Source organism: Corythoichthys intestinalis, chromosome 5 (assembly GCF_030265065.1).
Source record: "Corythoichthys intestinalis isolate RoL2023-P3 chromosome 5, ASM3026506v1, whole genome shotgun sequence".
In the NCBI taxonomy this organism is placed as follows: Eukaryota; Metazoa; Chordata; class Actinopteri; order Syngnathiformes; family Syngnathidae; genus Corythoichthys; species Corythoichthys intestinalis.
The window spans coordinates 18,157,809-18,176,354 of NC_080399.1; the positions used below are offsets into that span (position 1 = coordinate 18,157,809).

Consider the following 18,546-nt stretch of genomic DNA (forward strand, 5'->3'; position numbering starts at 1 on the left):
ACTGAGCGCGGCGGCGCAAATTCAATTACTGGGAAACAACTTGACATTGTCTCAATTAGTTCAAAATTTTACTAAGGTCGTTCAAACAAAACATCCTTCCGCACTCACATGGGGGAAATAAACAACGACACGTGTGTATACGTAATATACTTTCTTTTTATGGTTATGCATTTCTTCCCTGTCTGATGTAAAGTACGTAAAGCGGATTATTATAGCGCCTTTTACACGTTTCTCATTATTATTACAATTGGGTCTTATTCATAATCATAAGCCATCATCTCAATACGATGCACTATTCCACGGCAGGTCCATCGAACTGAGTGTGCTACCTCGTGTCAAAGCGACTAACCTCAAACTTTTAACGTTAAATTTGTTTTCATGTTCACAATTTCCTGAAGACAATCAAGAGTAGCAGACAAACCCTTATATTTGGCGTGTTTATTGAGAACTTAGAAGCTTTTACGGTTGAATAACTGTCATCTAGCGGACTGACGAATCAAGAAAGAAGAGGAACAGGGCTACGGCCCAAATATTGAGTGGCCGCGTTTTGGTATCTGCAACAATTTAACATGGAAGCCTTTTTTACGACTTGTCTTTATCGTTTTTTCTTATGGTCAACGAATGACTCTACTGCGAGGTTGCCCATTTGTTTATCAAAATTATTTACGCATTTTATAAAAAATATCGTAAAAACATCATCGAGCGATAGGAAATATAACACAGCAAAACAATTGCCGTAAATGAGCGTCCTCTGACGCAAATCCAGACTCACCCAACGATGCACATTGTTTTTAAAGGCAAGTATTGAACCATATTTGGTGAAACATAAACTTGAGCTCTAGATAAACGTAATTTGGTAGATTCTGCACCAATTACTCAAGCGTCTTAGTCATAGAAACATATTTTTACGTCATGTGAGGTGAACGTGTACGGCGCGCGCTTTGATCTCGCCTTTTTTTCAGATTTCTGACTGAGGAGTTTGTAAGTGGGCGGGGATTTGCTGTCACAACCCGGAAGTGGATTTGCACATGCGCCTACGAACACGCGTCTTTTTTCGGGGGAGGACCTTACCTCGATCATTGCTGTGCTAGCGCCACACTTTAGGTTGTTTGCACTAGCTTGTATGGATTGTTAAAAATCCATTTTATTCATTTGAATTTAGCACAATTCATGCCCACTCAAGGAATTCATGACTCATAGATAAACACCCCATTAGATACAATACACCCCTTGTTTTGGTACCTTGCGCTAATATCTACGAATGCTAAGCTGCTCTTCCTAAAGGGTAGGTTTGATGCGTCTTTTCTTAGTGTTCAAATGTTACCATTTGTTTAACATTACGTTTGATGCATGCATGCAACAACTAATGTTTCGTTTTCTGCATGCAGAGACAATGTATGCATGTTCCTCAAAATATAACGCATTTGCCATGTGTCCTAAGTATAAAAGAACACCTAGTATAATGATTCATTGTACACGTGTGACATGGAAATTTTCCACTGTATTTTGACATACACACAAAAAAATTGTCACCTTGAAAATGACTTTCTGTGCCACAGTTTTCTTATAATGGAGGAATCCAAACCGGAATCGGCTCCGGTCAAACCAGGGGAAAAAAGAGGCTGTCCGGAGGATGATGAAGAGGCTGTGACCAAGAGAGCCCGAGTTGAGAATGAACATGAGAATGGAGCTCCTCAGGAAGCAACTAGCAATGCTGAAGAAGAAGAAGAGGAGGAGGACTGCAGTGGTGAGACCTTTGCCGACATGATGAAGCACGGCCTTACCGAGCTGGATGTGGGAATCTGCAAGTATGTCAGTGATCACGAAGGCTTCTCAGGAATTCTTAAGGAGAGGTTTGTACGCCAAAGTTACTCTTTTCCTCCACTGCTCTTCTCACACATCTAACGGTTCTTCATTTTTCTCAGATACTCAGATTTTGTGGTGCATGAAATCAGCAAAGAAGGGAAGATAGTGCATTTAGATGACCTAACTATACCTAAAGAGGTTGAGGTAAGCGAAACATTCCCTTGTTAAACTAAAGAATGGAAAAATGTTGAATCAAACTTTTTTTTCTGATCGGAATCCCCTCCCCCTCAACAGGAAAGAGAAGCAGCAGCAGCAGAAGTAGAATCTCCAGCACCTGAATGTAGTTTGCTTACTGAGGAGCAAAAGAAGCAGCTTGGGGATCTGCAGATGTTCAAGAACAAAGAAAGCTTCGTCTCCATCGAGGTGAGTTCATACTCACTGTATCCTTATGTTCTGTTGGTAATTCATCACCATGTCTTAAACCTTTTAAAATCCATTTATAAAAGGGAGATGAGTCAAAGGATAAGCGGACACTCGTACACAAAGCTATCAAAATTCAATTCCCTGGCCTGGAAACAAAGACGGAGGAGAAAGATGGCCGCAGGTTTATTGTGGCCTACCATGCTGCTGGCAAAAAGGCGCTGGCTGGTGAGTGGACACAATAAATTATTCGTAAAGTGCAACCACAAAGCTGTAACACTAAAATATTTCCCATTGGAAATATATAAATCTCATCAGAGTATCCGCGGGGTCTTAAAAAGTCAAAAGTCTTCAATCCAATAATTTGATTTTTTTAGGCCTTAAAATGTCTAATATTCTTCTAAAATCTCATAAAAGGTCTAAAAATTTATTGATCGATTTTTGAGGACGCTATAACGTAAAGCCGAACTACCCGCGCTGCCCAGTCAGAATTTATCCAACACAAGCAGGTTTTGTTGTGTGCACGCAGTTGCCCGTTGACAACTTAGTTAGCATAGTCATAGCGGAGAAAACTTAACCGATTTACAGTAGTTACATACATGGATTAGTGCAAATTTAATGATTTTTGGCTTGAGTTCAGCGCGTGGTTAAAGCCGGTGGAGGGAAACTCGGATGAAGCACACTGAACTTTGTGCAAGAACATTTCAAACTTTAAATATTGGGTATGAAGGCATTGGAATCCCATTGCAAATCTGAAAAGCACAAGACAGTCATAAAAAGTTTCGTTTCGTGCATTATTATTACGTTGCAAAACAATGCATCTTAATTGTAAAAAGAAATATAATGTTAAAAAACCTCAATTGAAGTTCACCAAAACAACATTGACTAAAAAGTGACAATGCCTGTCGAAAGGTCAAAGCTTATTTGGTATGAAAATGCTGGTCACGTTCCAATTTGACACAAATGTTTCACTTTACAATACAGCACTTATGTTTACAGACATTTTTGAGAATCAAACGGCATGTGCATGACTATCAGGCTGAATTTCAGTGCAGCTTCACTTAATGTGAAGATTCAGTGTTTTTCTATTCCTATATACAGTATATTTCAAGCAGTCGCTTCAGTGACATCGGATCCCTTGATTATTCGTAGTCAATTGATCAAATACTGAACTCGAAAGATATTTAATAGCTCCACAACTTGGAAAATGCCCGATTCTAATTTGCATTTTGTTTTATTCTATTATTTCATACTGCCCCGTATACTAATTCTTCTGCCTGAGAGACAAATGTCAAAATTTCAGTTGATCCATGCACTGTAAATCCAGCCCAAAACAATTGCATGAGTTTTGTCATCATATAAACCCCTCATTGACGTTCAGATTTTGCGCCACGACCCATGTTGCTCACTGTGAATGCCTTCCCAATCCTTTTTTTTTTTTTTAATCCATTCAAACCCAATCCAATCCAGTTATGGATTCATGCATACAGCTCAGCGCCTCAATCCAAAATCCATTGCGAAGTAACACTCTCCTATTGTTTATATTTTGCTCTTCTTGGGATAGAGGTCAAGACATCTGCAGGTAAGAAATCCATCTCCACACAAACAAGGACAGGAGATGTCAGGTGTTAAAGCAGGTTTTGCTCTTCTGTTAAAAGTTTTTAGGCAGAGTACAGATTCATTCAAGGGTTCAAATGAGTATTTTATATTTATGTGTGGGCTTTTCTTTGTGTGTATTTGTAAAGCACCGAGGAAGCACTCCTGGCCGAAAAACCGCGGCAATTTCTGCCATTTTGTCCTTTACAAGGAAAACAAAGACACAATGGATGCCATCAATGTGCTGTCAAAATTCCTCAGGTATGAATGTCAGACTTTCTCCAATAATGTTTTATTTAAAAAAAAAAAAAAAAGGTTGCAAATAATTTAATGTCCAGCCACTTAACTCAATATATCTACTAGAATAGAATAGAAAGCTTTGTCATCTTACAGAGTACACTGAGATTTAAAGCTTCGTCATAACGTGCATCACATAAAACAAAAGCAAACGTACAACAAGACTAGTAAAAAAAAAAAAAAAAAAAAAATGGTTACAGTGTGACGGATTGGGAATAAAGTAAATATGTGACAAGCAATAAGTGGTTATGTCGTGGTAATATAACAGTGCGTATGGCAATTTACAGTGCTTTGACTAGGAGGCAGATGGCTGACTTGATTTGATAGAGCAAATGACAGTTTGTGCATAGATATTGATGTAATTAGGCATGGGTCGGTATGAGATTCTGACAGTATGATAACTTTAAGCAAGAATATCACGGTATCACGGTCTTGCAATTACAGCTCTAAAATGTGTTACTTTGAAATATCTTGGTTTATAAAAACTTTTTTCCATTGAACAGGATTTTTAATTTTGAAAACATATTAGCAAATTGCAACATAAGTATAATGTTAAGTTAATGAATTAAAAAAAAAAAAAAAAACGATTCTAAATAAAATTATAATAAATTCAGTCCTTTGGGCGAGCGTAAACCCACAGCCACAGCGCAACATTATTACTATCATAATGAAAATAATTTAATTACTTACCATAAAATTACTTACCATATGAAGAACATTATACACACACTCTTTTCTCAAAAGAGACAGTTTCCAGTAGAGGCGTGCGAAGTTTCCGATTCTTAGATTATTCGTGATTCGGCCGTGGAAGATTGGAGAACGATTCACAAACATCCAAATTCCGATTATTGAATTATACCAGGTAAAGCGGAAATAAAACACAGTCATCGTGATCTTCGGGACGCAATGAGGAACGGACCGAGAGTAACTATCATGTTCAACTCATGCCGCTAGATATTAAAAAAAACAATCATAACTGACTGCGGCCATCAGCCGCTACAAACAGCGCCCAGTTGCTACAAACATACGGCTATGGTAGATATCACATATATCTAGAACTAGATGTGAAATGACAGACGTCGGCCATGTTAGATCATATACCAAGAACTAGATGCGAAATGACACTTTCCCGCGCTAGTAAACAGGCGCCATCTTAAAGCAGTAGAATTCTCTAGAAGGCTCTGTTGTAGCGAACCTAATTACTTTTTATCTTTAAAAAAAAAAAAAAAAAAAAAAAAAACGGCAAAATCTTGACTTGAATCTATAGACCCTACTCACCAACGTCACAGAATGACGTGTCGCTGTATCCGGCCGCCATATTCTCCGTCATTGTTTATCCGTATTCTCAATGGTTTCAATTTGTCGTGCAATTTATAGTGCAATTCATGGAAGTCCCGGTGCTTTCAGATGCTGTAAACTCATTGGATGCGTTGCATAAAAGGCGTTATATGGAAAAGCTTCAGTCTATCCATTCGCCAGATCCATATTTGATGCCTAAATCGATATTTTTCGACCCGCTGTCTTCGCTGTCTCTGCCTGACATCTGCTACCCTGATATCTATAACTATCTTGTCCACAGAAACTCAGCCTATTCTCACGAAACTTTGAAAAACTTTAAGAGCAGCATTCTAAGCAACATTACCCCGTGTGACCCTTTACTTCCAATTTTCTAAAATGGCGACAACTAAAAAAAAAAGTTGACTGCTATGGCCGACACTTCAAGGATAGGTGGATATTGGACTATTTTTTCAATAAAATACGCAACAACTGTGTCTGCCTCATTTGCAAAGAGACAGTCGCTGTTTTCAAAGAGTCCGATGTGTTAACGCTATATTAGCAAACAAGACACGCTGACATGTACGACAACATTACAAGGAAGATACGCAGCAAGAAATTATAGCAACTTGAAGCTAGTTTAATTTCACAGCAGCAGTATTTCGCAAGAGCCCGAGTGTCGAAAGAGAACGCCACAAAGGTGAGATTGTTGAAATTATGAATTTAAAAAATTATAATAAAGCAAATGTGACACACAGAAGGGCTTGCTAAAATGTGTTTAAATATATTGTTCTATGTAAATCAGCCAAGGTAGCCCCCCACATTTTTACCACACCAAATCTGGCCCCCTTTGCAAAAAGGTTGGACACACCTGTTTAACTGATGATCCGTAGACGAGGCCAGCTTCTTTCACTTTGGTACCAGCTAAATATTCAAAAAATAATGATGGCGGAAGAAATAAACATCTTGAATTTGAAACTGTATGTTGTCGGCGATTAGCCTCGCAATTATCTTAATTGTGCTTGTCAGCCCAAAACCCTCTAAATATATATTAAATGCATCTTACCAGATATAAAATGACTACTACATAATCTGTGGTGATCGTTTGGTGCCCAGTTTTCTTGTCAAATTGCAGCAGTCCATCTCGCTCTCCTCTCCGGGTCCGTCGGAATACGGTAGAACTTAAAGTCTCTCAGTCTATCTTCTTGGTTACTGCAACCAACCGCCACACACGCCTTCACCATTTTGATTATTAATGTTTACGAGCAGAAAAGCACGCCATAATAGGAGGAATTTACGTAGCGGTAATGCTTAAACGAGACGAGCTGACGGACAATATGGTGCGGAGGCGTGGTTGTGACGTCATGTGAGTGGGGTCTATCTTTAAATGATGAAACAGTTTTAAAACTTTCACGTCGTAAGTAGACAGAAGGGAAATTATGGAATAACGGGAGCATTTTTAACAACTTTAAAGGTTGATTCACAACATTAAATTAATTGAGCTGCTGATACAGAATGGGGACTTGAGTATTTTATTTACTGTTTTTAACGGTTAACTTGACACTGAAATAGTAGTTTGGTTTAGCCTGAGAGGATTTTTGAACAATTTTGGAACTAGTGTACAAAAAAATAAAAGCGGGGGGTGGGGGGGATTGTGGTGCATCAATAATCAATTTATAATCGAATCGGAGCCTCTGAATCGTAATCGAATCGTTAGGTACCCAAAGATTCCCACCTCTAGTTGCGTGAGAGGAAAAAACACCGCTAGACACACTAAACACGCTGGAGTTAACTCCCGTAGCTGGTGGGAAACTTCATGATAGTATTTACTAACCTTTAATTTTGCATAACAGAGAAATCATATCGGAGGTATTCAGCAGCAACCCGCCGCAAACATGTTTAACAAATTGGTTGGCCCTCCTCCTCTAAGCCGTGGCCGCCTTTTCCGTAGCCGAAGTATTCCCATACCAGTGATTTCGTTTTCTTTGATTGGGGGGTGGGGCAAAGTTCAGGAGTTTCACCTCCTCCAGCCATTGGGTAGCACAGCTGACTCACTGAATCTGAGCAACAACCGAGGGGGGTGGGTTAAGCCTTGCAGATGCAAGCGAGGGATTTCTCCCTGACTTTTTGGGACATGAGGAATTGTTGCGGTTTTGAAACCGTGACGTTTCCATGCCACGGTGTACCTTCAAACCGGTAATCAGGACAGGAGTAACAGTGCAAAAATGCTATAATGTAACTGCAAATACTGCATGTGCAGTACCTAGGTTATGCAGTACCCAGATTGAGACACATGTTTGAGAACATATTACTTAGGGAGATTCATGGGACAATGCTGTGGCATTAGCAGTGCAATGACGGTGACATTTCAGCGCACACTTAAGTGTTGTGACAGCTACCACTATGGTGCTGCTACTACTACTGCTACTCCTACAATGCAGCATCGGTGTCTTTTCAGCTCAGCTGATACCTCTGTACGATTTTTTTCTTTTTTTTTATGCCAGGCTTAGACCTAATATGTTCTCGTATATGGGAACCAAGGACAAGAGGGCCATCACTGTGCAGGAAATCGCTGTACTAAAGTAAGTGTTGAGGATGTAATAAGTATATAGCTATTAAATGCGTCACTGCTAACTGTATCCATCTCAGAATCACAGCAGAGAGGTTAGGCCACCTCAACAAGTGCCTGATGAACCTAAAGCTGGGCAATTTCTCTTACAAGAATCACCCGCTGAAGCTTGGAGAGCTGCAAGGAAACCATTTCACTGTGGTCATTCGGTAAGCAGAACGTTGAATGAATGACCATGTTTTAGTGCCAATGAAGGTGAATGAGGCAATGAAACTTGCCTTAAAAATATTACAGAATTCATTGTCACTTCTCTCAATACACACCAGGAACATCTCGGGATCGGATGCCCAGGTCCATCAGGCCTTGTCGTCACTCAAGCAGACAGGCTTTATCAACTACTACGGCATGCAGCGTTTCGGCACCACAGCGGTGCCCACGCACCAAGTCGGCAGGTAACACCATTCCACACAGATGTCACCTTTATGGGGCAAGTGACTATTTTATCATTTGCTGCCAGCCGCTCCCAGTCAAAATGGATAGGATGTCTTTAGGGCTGTCCCAAACGACTAATTTTCTCCCGATTAGTTAGCCGACTGTTTTTACGATTAGTCGACTAATCTTATAATTTAAAAAAAAATTTTTTTAATTTACTAATTTAGCAATGAAATTTTTGTTGACGCTTATCAATTCACAAAAACATTTTGGAACACTTAAATTCTTTATTGAAGTACAAATAAACAGATAAATAACAATAATAAATCACAAATAAACAATTACTTCAAATGCTGATAGAATTAACTTGTGCAAAAGAATGGAATGTAAACAGATTCAGAAGACTGACTTCTCCTTTCCAACATGATTCAAAACAATTCTTAAAAAAATACCTAGCATTAATATTCTAAACTATTGTAGTACTATATATAATAGTGTTATAATAATTATTCATTGCCAATCAGACTTTTCATAAAGTGTGTTGTTTTAAAGGTATTCTTAGTCAAGAATCTAAAGTATGTGGGATTAACTCCAGAAATCATTATTTATATGACGAACATGACATGCTTTTATTTTGAAATGCTCACCGGAAGTACGTTCGCTAAACCGCTAATTTAAGCTTTACACTCCGCAAAAAATGGTGTTCTACTTGTATAGCGCTTTTCCACCTTTCAAGATGCTCAAAGCGCTTAGCACTTTTTGTGATTGCATATGGTGTCAGTAATAGATTTAACGGTTCAGTTAGCCCACGGTTCGGTTTGAACCTCAGTTTTGGGATCACAGTTTCGGTTCGGTTTCGGTTTGCGTTTTGCTTTTTTTTTTTTTTTTTTTTAACTGCCTTTATTTTGCTTTTAAAAATGAAATAAACACTTAAAATGTAAACATTTTCGACTGTTAAAATGCCTCTTAGCTCTTTGGCAAGTGTATTGACTGACTACTTAAATACACACACAGTAGTAAAAAAGTTACTTGGCAAAGTAACTGGTGATACCTTTCATGTTTGTTTTTTTTTCATTTAAAAAAAACCCAAACAAACCCCAAAACATAGTAACCTTTGCTATGTTTGGAGGTCATTTAATGTTGTGAATCAACCGTTAAAGTTGATAAAATTGCTCCCGTTTTTGCCTTAGTTCCCTTCTGTCTACTTTCGACATGTGAAAATTTCAAAACTGTTTCATCCTTTAAAGATAGACTCAAGTCAAGACTTTGCCGATTTAGGAGTATTTTGGATAATAAGTTGCTTAGGTTCGCTCGGAAGGTTTACTACAACAGAGCCTTTCTGAGAAGTATACTGCTCTAAAATGGCGGCTGTTTACTAACGCTACCGTGTGTCATTTCGCATGTGTTATCTAGGCGTAGATTGTATGATGTCGGCCACAGTCAGGAAATATTGGAGCCGCCTAGCATCGCGTTTGCTACAAACCAAACGCGTGACCAAATCCAAACGGATGAAAAAAAAACAAAAACGCAATGCACGAAAAACGTGCAGATTTTGAACGTAACGTACGGCATACACATTTAAAAATCAGTGCTCACTTGTACAAATAACGCCGAGACCGTAAAACTTGACAGGTATGAATTATAGTGGACCGTCACAGTTAGGTAGTAGCACTCTGTAGCACGGGACGTCCAACTATCAGCGGTCAGGGCGAAACTATGTGCTTTCGCGAAATCATCTTCGATGGCTTTGCGTGCCATTTCATAAATGTCGGGGATTATGTTGTTGGCGAAATATGTCCACGAGGGAACAATATAACGCGGGTCAAGCGTTGCAATTAAATTAACTAAGCCCGCATCTTCAACCACGGAATATGGTTGCATGTCTTTTGCAATGCACATCCCCACTGCGTGGGTTATTTTCTTGTGTTTTTCTGACCTGATATTGTAAGGCTTTTGGAACGCCTCTTCTATAGACCCGTGTGTTTTCACTGGTGTCATCTTCGGGGTTGTCCTGCTCTGAGAAAGCGATGTCTGTGGGTGATGTCGGCTGAGGTGCCCAAGTCATGTTAGAAATGTTGCCGTTAGCATAGGGAACAAGCGCTAAGCAATGCTTGCAAATTGTTTTTTTTTTTCTTCAATATTTTCTCTCCGTCTGCATTGTAGTCCACGGGGAAACTGAAATGTTGCCACACCGCAGATTTGAAAGAAGCCGGTGCCTCCTCAAAAATCGGTCTGTCGACTCCTCCGCCATAACTTTTTTTTTTTTTTTCTTGTTTCACTTTCACCTTGCTCGTAAGCGAGAGAGGGCCTTACTCGGCTCCTATTACACAGGTGCTTGACAGCGATTGGACATTTACTCGCGGGGCGGGAATTTCTCCACAGCTGCGCTTCACGTCACACACAGGCACACAGAGTTTGACCAATTCATTCCACAAGCATTCGGAATAAATTACTGTAATTGCAAAACCAAAAAGGCGCGGTTCATAAAGGCGTATTGAACCGTACAGGGCGAACCGTACGGTTCGGTTTTGAACCGCAAACCGTTGCACTGCTAATGATATGTCACCTTTTAACTGCAAGTTTTGGAGAAGGCTGCCTGTTTTATAGCCAGCTAAAGTAGGTCATCTTTTTTCCCCATTCACCTCAGTGTAGCAATGCTAACCTATATAGTGTTTAATATAGATGTGTTTTCTTATTTTGTATGTCTGAACATTAATTCTACAGCGTGTTGATGAGAGAAAAGAACTGGAGTCTCAGATGCCATCTGCACGCACGCACGCGATAAAACGCAGCCGTGAAAATGACCGCCCTAATTTTTATTTACCATGCGATATATGGATCATTGCATATCGCGACAGGCTTAGCAACTTTAATAGTACAAGTCATTAGTTAGTTAGATGCACTTACAATCTCCTGTCGTTATCATTCACGGCCGACGTGCAACCAAGCTTGGCATTGATGAGACAGAACACAACAGTGTACCCTCCTTTATTTCTTTAAAAATAAGTCAATGTTTTGGACTCTCTGGTGGACTTTTTTTCTGTTTTTTTTTTTTTTTTTTTTTGGCTTTGTGCCACTTCGGCATTGTGCCGCTTTCCCCGCTTGCATACCAAGCGTCCTACATTCTGAACTTTCCACGCATATATTTTTTTTAACCCTTCATTAACCATTGACGGATTTACGTCATCGATGACGTCGACAGTGTCGACTAGTCGAGACAGCTCTAGATGTCTTATAAAGAGTAAAGTCTCACAACATGCTACTTCCTATTTCCTCTATTATAACAGGGCCATCCTGAAGAATGACTGGAAGCTAGTGGTGGATCTGATTCTCAAACCTCGTCCTGGAGGTGCTAAATTATTCCTAATCTGCCTTGAGTGGAATTTTGTGGTCCTGCTAAAGTTTTCTGTTGGGGTTTTTTTCCGCCTCTTTCACAGCTGAGAAAGAATTCCTGGTGCGCTGCAGGGAAGAGTGGGCCAAGACTCAGGATCCGGATGCGGCCTTGAAGAAGCTGCCCAACAAGCGCTGTGTAGAAGGCCAGCTTCTACGTGGCCTGTCCCAGCATGGCAAAAATAACATCGTCACTGCCTTTGGCCTGGTATGTGCTGTTAAATTTCGAGTTGAGGCCCTTTTTCGACAATATTCTGTCTTCTTTTTGTGCAGATCCCCCGGAACAACCGTCTGATGTACATCCACAGCTACCAAAGCGTGGTGTGGAACACCATGGTGAGCCGCCGGATCGACGCTTTCGGGCTGAAGGCCGTGGAGGGTGATCTCGTGCTACGAGGAAGTTAGTATCTGTCCTAGGATAGCTGATATTGTAATTCAGACGTTTTCTAGAATCAATGCATTTGTTTCTATAAAGCCAAAGCGCACATATTGTCAGAGGAGGAGGCAAAGAGCCACTCCATCCATGACATTGTGATGCCACTTCCGGGTTTCGACGTCATCTACCCAACGCACCACGGTAAGAGTGCTAAACTTCAGTTTTTTAAAAATAGACATGACAAAATGTGTCTTTGTGTGTTCGTCAGTGGGCAAAGGTTACAGAGAGATGCTGAGTGCAGACGGGTTAGACATCGATAACATGCGACACAAAATTAAGGACTACTCACTGGCAGGAGCCTACCGACGAGTCCTTATCAGACCCACTGATGTCAGCTGGTGGGTGCTTCTTTTAAACACTCATTTATTTTTCAGATTATAAATCGTACCAAATGTCATGAGAATGTGTGTGATTGATGGCGATATTAATGGCGTACCGCACCCATGCTATTTTTAGACCATGACGTCGCATCGTAAAGCGGAAGTAAAGCAGAAGTGGGACATTATAGACCCGCCCTCGCATAGAAACCATGTTAATTCTGCTACTTTTCTCCAGTAATCTTTCAAAAACGAACATGCCGATCACACATTGCTTTTTTAGGAACTTGTTGAAGCGACTCTAGACATTACGACATATGAACGATGTTTTCTTCATACGTTTCCCAAAACCAAAAACTCGGAGGAAAAAATGTGAAGAATGAATCAACTTGCGCGGACTTTTAACACCAGCTCAGTGAATCCATTCACATTTTATATGCAGTAAACATTTTTTAAGGTTGGCATGATCTTTCAGAGGTCAAAGAATTAAGCCATTTTGATATTTTTTAACTTATTTTTTAGCGTGACGTTGTGCCGTGCTGCTTCTGTCTGACAATGAATGACCTGAAAAGAATTAAAATGGTATCTGACTGCCACTGTTACCTTTTCTGTTGTAAAAAAAAAAAAAAAACTTTAGTAAGGGGGAAGTGTAAACAAATTAAGATTTGTCATCACTGAAAAAATTAAAAGTGTTCGTTGGCTGTCACTGAGTAGCATTTGCGATCGCTACGCAAAAAATAAATTACCTCCAAGAATGGTCAGAGACGTAGGACAACCAGAGGATATAATATATAAGAAAGAGGTGGTAAAGGATAGCTTGTTGAAACAGGAGAATGCCATTGACAGTCGCGGAAGAAAAAGGTGTCGATAAAAAAGTTAAGACTATGCTAAGGTCGGCTCGTTTTTTTTCGTCTTTTTCAGCCCTCGACACTCAAGCCATCTCTTTAACTGAACATTTTTATGTTCGTCCACATATTTGCGAGTGAATTTGGCACCAGGGACATATTTTTTGGAGAGAATTGGTAGGTTTAGCTCTGTAAACATTTCCATTCATTTCCTATGGGGGACAAACGGTGGCGAGTCCCCTCTTAGCAACAGTAGCTAACATCATGAATATTAATGAGCGGAAGTGACGTGTTGCTTGCAGTGCGCCATGGGACATCCATTGCCGTGAACAGCACAGAAACATAATCATTCACTACCAGTGGTTTTCTTTTCTGTGCAGGGAGGTGATCCAGTACGATGACCCCAAGCTCTCTCTCGTCCACACCGACTTTGAGAAAATTGAGAACAAACCAGCGCCGGTGTTCAACAAAGGTCAGCACTCAAAATGTAATTTTGAAATCACACACAGAAAGCAAGTGCTGAGTTGAAGGCTTACAATCCAAACAGAAGGGAAATACCGCGCTCTTCGTCTGGAGTTCTCGCTGCCGCCTTCGACGTACGCCACCATGGCCATTCGGGAAGTACTCAAGTTGGACACCAGCATCAAGAAACAGACACAGCTCAACACCACGTGGTTCAACTGACTCAGGGATGACAGACAATATTAGGTACCCATGCACATGCTAATTTCGTGCAAGGTGACTGTTGCGCACAACTGCAGGCTGGAAGATGATTAGCTATTTTTTTCCTTTTTACTATAGAAGGCACTGATAACAGTGGTTTTTTTTTTTTGACATTTTAAATTACTCTAAAACATGTGTCTAGAGATATTTTTTCCCTGCTTACGCAGAGACTTTGCTTTCTTAAAAAAAAAAAAAAACATATATATATATATATATATATATATATATATATATAATTCAACTGTAAGCGTGACTCTGAGAGGATGAATTAAAATCATTGAGAAGATGATTGTTTCTTTTGTTCACGTCGTGAGTAAACAATGTGCTTTCATCCATGTGCATATTAGAATCGCCAGAAAATTCAATGACTAGATGGATACATTGTATTGGATTTTTAATCTCATTAGATGCGGAGAAGCATAGTATATCTGCCGTGTTGCTTCCAGCCTAGCTTGCGCCATGGAAACGCTAGTATTTGCTTTACCTTTAGTTCCTTTTACACTGTTTGTGTGCGTATGTTGACTCGCCAGAGAAAAGATGGGAATGTATGTAGAAACATCTGTTCCCGTAACAACAGCTCGATGTTAACGTGACCTCTGAACTTTTTGTTTACTGTCGGAGCATCTCATTTGTTTACACAGCAACCCCAAGCCAAACTAACGTAGTCATGTATCAACAGTGTAAGGGCTATTGCACTCTGGGAAGAAAAAAAAAAGTATGCTCTAAGTCTGTCTTTAGAATAAAGGTGTGATCTTATCAGAAAATTAGTTTTGAATTTTTAAATTAAGCATTGTTTATTTTTTGGGGGGGAAAATTAGCGTTAAACAGTTAAACATTTTGGGGTGAACAAAATACTATAATGTTGGACACAGATATAATAGACACAGAAGTGTTCTTGTTTGGGTTTTGGTTTTGTTTTTTTAAAGGTTGATTTTTATGTTTTTCCAATGGGGGGGGGGGCTTTTGAAAAAAACAAAGTTGTTTTTCAATTATTTTATTTAAAATAAATGTTTCCAAAAGATTTGTGTTTTGGTCAGAGTCAAAGTTCTTTTGAAACTCAGATTTTGGGCAAGTTTTTTTTATTTTTCGAAAAATTAAATATTTAATACTTTGTTATGGCAAGAAATATATCAAAATGTTTCATTTCTTAAGTTCAGTGTGGATAACTACAGTATATTATCTGAATACACTAAAAGTACCTTTTCCTTTTTTTTTCCGTCTTTACTACAATAACTTGCGATGCTCGTGAGTGCATGTTGACTTTTTGTGTTTGTCAACTTGTGAGTTTTGTTGCGCGGGAGAAACAAACAGCGAAGTGAGCACACATTCGTATTGACTTGTATTTGGATACATTGAATTAGCGTTTTGCATTTGTGTGTATGTGTGTTTGCAAGGAGACCGTGGGGCTGGGGGATGACTTATTGTGTCTCTATTGCTCTAGCTGGGGGGGCTGTTTGCATGTCATGTCATTCCACTGGTGTGGTCTGCTGTAAGAAGGGATGTGTGTGTGCGTGTGTGTCTTGGGGAGTTCATAGCTTCTATATAAGGATAGACGCACCATCCTTACTATGCACATCTCAGAGACTAATAGAAAGCCTGAGAGAAGCTGACTTTTCTCTGCATTGCACTGGATTTGAACTCAAGCAAATGGAGTTCCTACAGGTAATTCAGCATCAAACAAAACAAAAGGTTGTCTTTTATTTTTTTTCTCTGGCAGTTAAAACTCAATAGTTTTTTTTTTTAAATGGAAAGAACAGAAGATTAACTGTATGCACCATTCAAAGTTTTTGGGAGATAAACTGTATTTTTTAGATTTCATTCTTTGCCGCAAACAATCGCGCGACAATGTTTTTTGTGGGTTGTCTTCAGATAGACCTGGGGCCTTAACTGAGGTGGAAGAAATTATGAATAGTTTTAAAATATATGTTGCTTGTGTAAAAGTAGTCTAAAAAGCTGATTTAAAAGACATTTCCTGGTTGATTAGCTAACGGTTCTGCATTTTGATTGCGTAGACGTGAAGAGCGATCAACTAATCAGAGTCGAAGCTGCCATTTCAATGGAGTCGAACACGTCGGACTTGGATTACATGACCTCCCCTTCACCTCCTTTCTTCCAATGTGACTACACTGATTGGTCTCCATCTTTCTCCATCATCCCCTGCGTCTACTTGCTGGCCTTTGCTCTGGGTTGCCTAGGCAACGCTCTGGTGCTGTGGGCCTACCTGGACCGAGTCGACGGGAGGAGGCGTAATCTTAAGGGACTTTACAGGCCTTGTTGTTGGAATGAGAAGGAGTGTGGTTACCGCACTAGGAGAAACACTTCCTCCAGCTCCTCCTCATCCGCCACAACTCAGCCTTGCTCCCTGACTGACTCTTTGATAGCTAGCCTAGCTTTAGCAGACCTGTGCTTCCTCGTGACCCTTCCCCTGTGGGCGGTATACACGGCCCTGGGGTACCACTGGCCATTCGGGCAGACACTGTGCCGTCTCAGCAGCTTCCTCACCGCCCTCAATATGTATGCCAGCGTCTTCAGCCTGAGTGTCCTCAGCGTGGAGCGCTACTGGGTTCTGACCGGACTACGTCGCCGCCGCCCACCCGGCCAGGCCCCATGGGTGTTGGCAGGGTTATGGTTGCTAGCTGGGGTTCTGGCACTTCCCGGCTTGCTGCTGCGTTCCGTTCAGGAGGCCGACTGGCCGGATGAGTCAGGTTCCGTAGCGTGCCAGATGGACTACTCCGCCCTGATAGGTGACGAACTCGACGAGGACGAGAGAGAGCGTGCCCAGTTGTGGTGGGCGGCGGTCCTGAGCCTCAAGTCCACGTTGGCCGGCTTCCTGTTGCCCCTAGTCATCCTACTGATGTGCTACTGTTCCCTAGCCCGACTTCTCAGCCGACACTTCGGCCGTGGACCTCGACCTGACCGCCGCCGCCAGCGTAGGCTCCTCAGGGTCATCGTAACCCTGGTATTGGCCTTTTTCCTTTGCTGGCTTCCTCTGCACGTCAACAAGAATTTGTCCCTACTCCTGGAGTTTGGGTACCTGCCGTACTCTTGCACTTTGGATCAGATTCTGCTGGCGGCGCACCCGTACGTCACCTGCGTCGCCTACCTTAACTCCTGCCTCAACCCACTGCTGTACGCCGCTTGCGACCCATCTTTCTGTAAGAGGTGCAGGCAGATGCTTATGCTACTGTGTGAAGCACGAAGGAGAAAAGAAGTGAAAATAATTTTGTCCCATAAGGAGGTGGTGGAAAGGAGATCAGACAGCCCTATGAGGACACAGGAGGAAACTGCAGACAAGATTCAGGAGACGGACATGGTCACTGAAGGGCAAGCAGTTTAGTTTTTCTCAAGGCACAGCTTAAGAACCACACTCCTAATATAGCATCATCAATCAAGCACTGAGCGGATTCCAAAACCTAGCTTAAATCGAGGGACCTCTGATGTATTCTAGTCTTTGGACGTGTTATAAATCCTCAAAGGTCAAAATCAACCAATCACAACCATTGAAAGTTTTGAAGAGTTAGTGTTCATTGTACAGTATTTCCATTGAATCCCACTTGAAATATAAAGCATAATGTGACATGCGTCAATGGCCTGCTGTCATTTGCACTTAATGTCTCCTTAAGATTACATATTTGAGGAAATATTGTCTCATTCCTACAAATATTTGTCCTTTCGCTTACCTATTAGTCTATGGTCAATGTCCTCGTCTCCGTGATAGAATTTCTGTTGAGAATGGCTAGCATGTAAACAGAGGAGCGAGAACCTAGAGAGAAAACCTACAACTGGAGACACGGAGATGAACTGGGTAGTAGATAAAAAGAGGAAACCGTGAATGAGAAAGACGAGAGGAACAATGAATTGCTTCAGAAGAGAAAAAAGCTAAATTGGTGGAGTTTTTTTGCTGATTTTTTTATCATACTGCAAATATTTTATGCTTTTATTATATATTTTCCTATCGAAAAATTTTGTTAAGAACGTATGAAATGATGGTTACAGTACGGTTTGTCCAAAGAGCTTTTCAAGACGTTTTGACTTATTTCTATATAAATGAAGAAATAAACCTGAAAAAAATACTCAAGATGTGCATATTTACAGTGTTATTTAATTGTATTGTAGTTAACATTTTATATCGAGTTATATATTTTGTATTTATAGTTATTGGTGTGTAATAACGTGTTAAGGTGTATATTGTTTGAACTGTATTTCAAATATCTTTCCTATGTTGTGCAGTATAAATTTAAAATGTGTAAAATGATTTTATTATTTTTTACACACAGTTTATTAGTATATTTTCCCCCTCTGTTTATTAAACCATTATATTTTTGTGCCCCCACTTATAAATAAATGACACCCAAAATAAACAACATTCACTTGTGTTGGAGGCAAAGCGCAATAACGTGATATTTTCAGAGGAGGCGCTATGATCCATACAGCAAGTAC

General features: G+C 40.4%; 3 protein-coding genes across 7 annotated transcripts in view; 2 read left to right on the forward strand and 1 right to left on the reverse strand.

Moving 5' to 3' along the window:
* srpk2 (SRSF protein kinase 2) overlaps positions 1–889 on the reverse strand; it is a 117,161-nt gene extending 116,272 nt beyond the window's left edge. The window contains exon 1 of the mRNA XM_057837831.1: positions 773–889. The gene's annotated coding sequence lies outside the window, so the exon portion shown is untranslated. The remainder of the gene's footprint in view (positions 1–772) is intronic.
* On the forward strand, positions 316–15,046 carry pus7 (pseudouridine synthase 7). 3 transcript variants are annotated; one of them, XM_057837838.1, is made up of 17 exons: positions 316–797; positions 1,560–1,853; positions 1,926–2,010; positions 2,101–2,229; positions 2,313–2,454; positions 3,791–3,808; positions 3,972–4,083; positions 7,899–7,976; positions 8,044–8,172; positions 8,290–8,415; positions 11,683–11,744; positions 11,833–11,993; positions 12,059–12,185; positions 12,261–12,362; positions 12,430–12,559; positions 13,764–13,855; positions 13,931–15,046. In XM_057837838.1, the coding sequence occupies exons 2-17, from the start codon at positions 1,570–1,572 to the stop codon at positions 14,065–14,067; spliced, it is 1,914 nt and encodes a 637-aa protein (XP_057693821.1). In that variant the 5' UTR covers positions 316–797; positions 1,560–1,569; the 3' UTR covers positions 14,068–15,046. The 3 variants fall into 3 exon arrangements, with proteins under 3 accessions (XP_057693821.1, XP_057693820.1, XP_057693822.1); XM_057837837.1 differs by lacking the exon at positions 316–797 and adding an exon at positions 1,022–1,285; XM_057837839.1 differs by lacking the exons at positions 316–797; positions 3,791–3,808 and adding an exon at positions 1,022–1,285.
* Positions 13,948–18,540, forward strand: aplnr2 (apelin receptor 2). Of its 3 annotated transcripts, none has more exons than XM_057837841.1 (2): positions 13,948–14,091; positions 16,119–18,539. In XM_057837841.1, exon 2 carries the CDS (start codon positions 16,163–16,165, stop codon positions 17,441–17,443), a length of 1,281 nt encoding a protein of 426 aa, XP_057693824.1. In that variant the 5' UTR covers positions 13,948–14,091; positions 16,119–16,162; the 3' UTR covers positions 17,444–18,539. The 3 variants fall into 3 exon arrangements, with proteins under 3 accessions (XP_057693824.1, XP_057693826.1, XP_057693825.1); XM_057837843.1 differs by lacking the exon at positions 13,948–14,091 and adding an exon at positions 15,696–15,795 and having other exon boundaries at positions 16,119–18,540; XM_057837842.1 differs by lacking the exon at positions 13,948–14,091 and adding an exon at positions 15,697–15,768 and having other exon boundaries at positions 16,119–18,540.
* Positions 18,541–18,546: the final 6 nt, after the last annotated feature.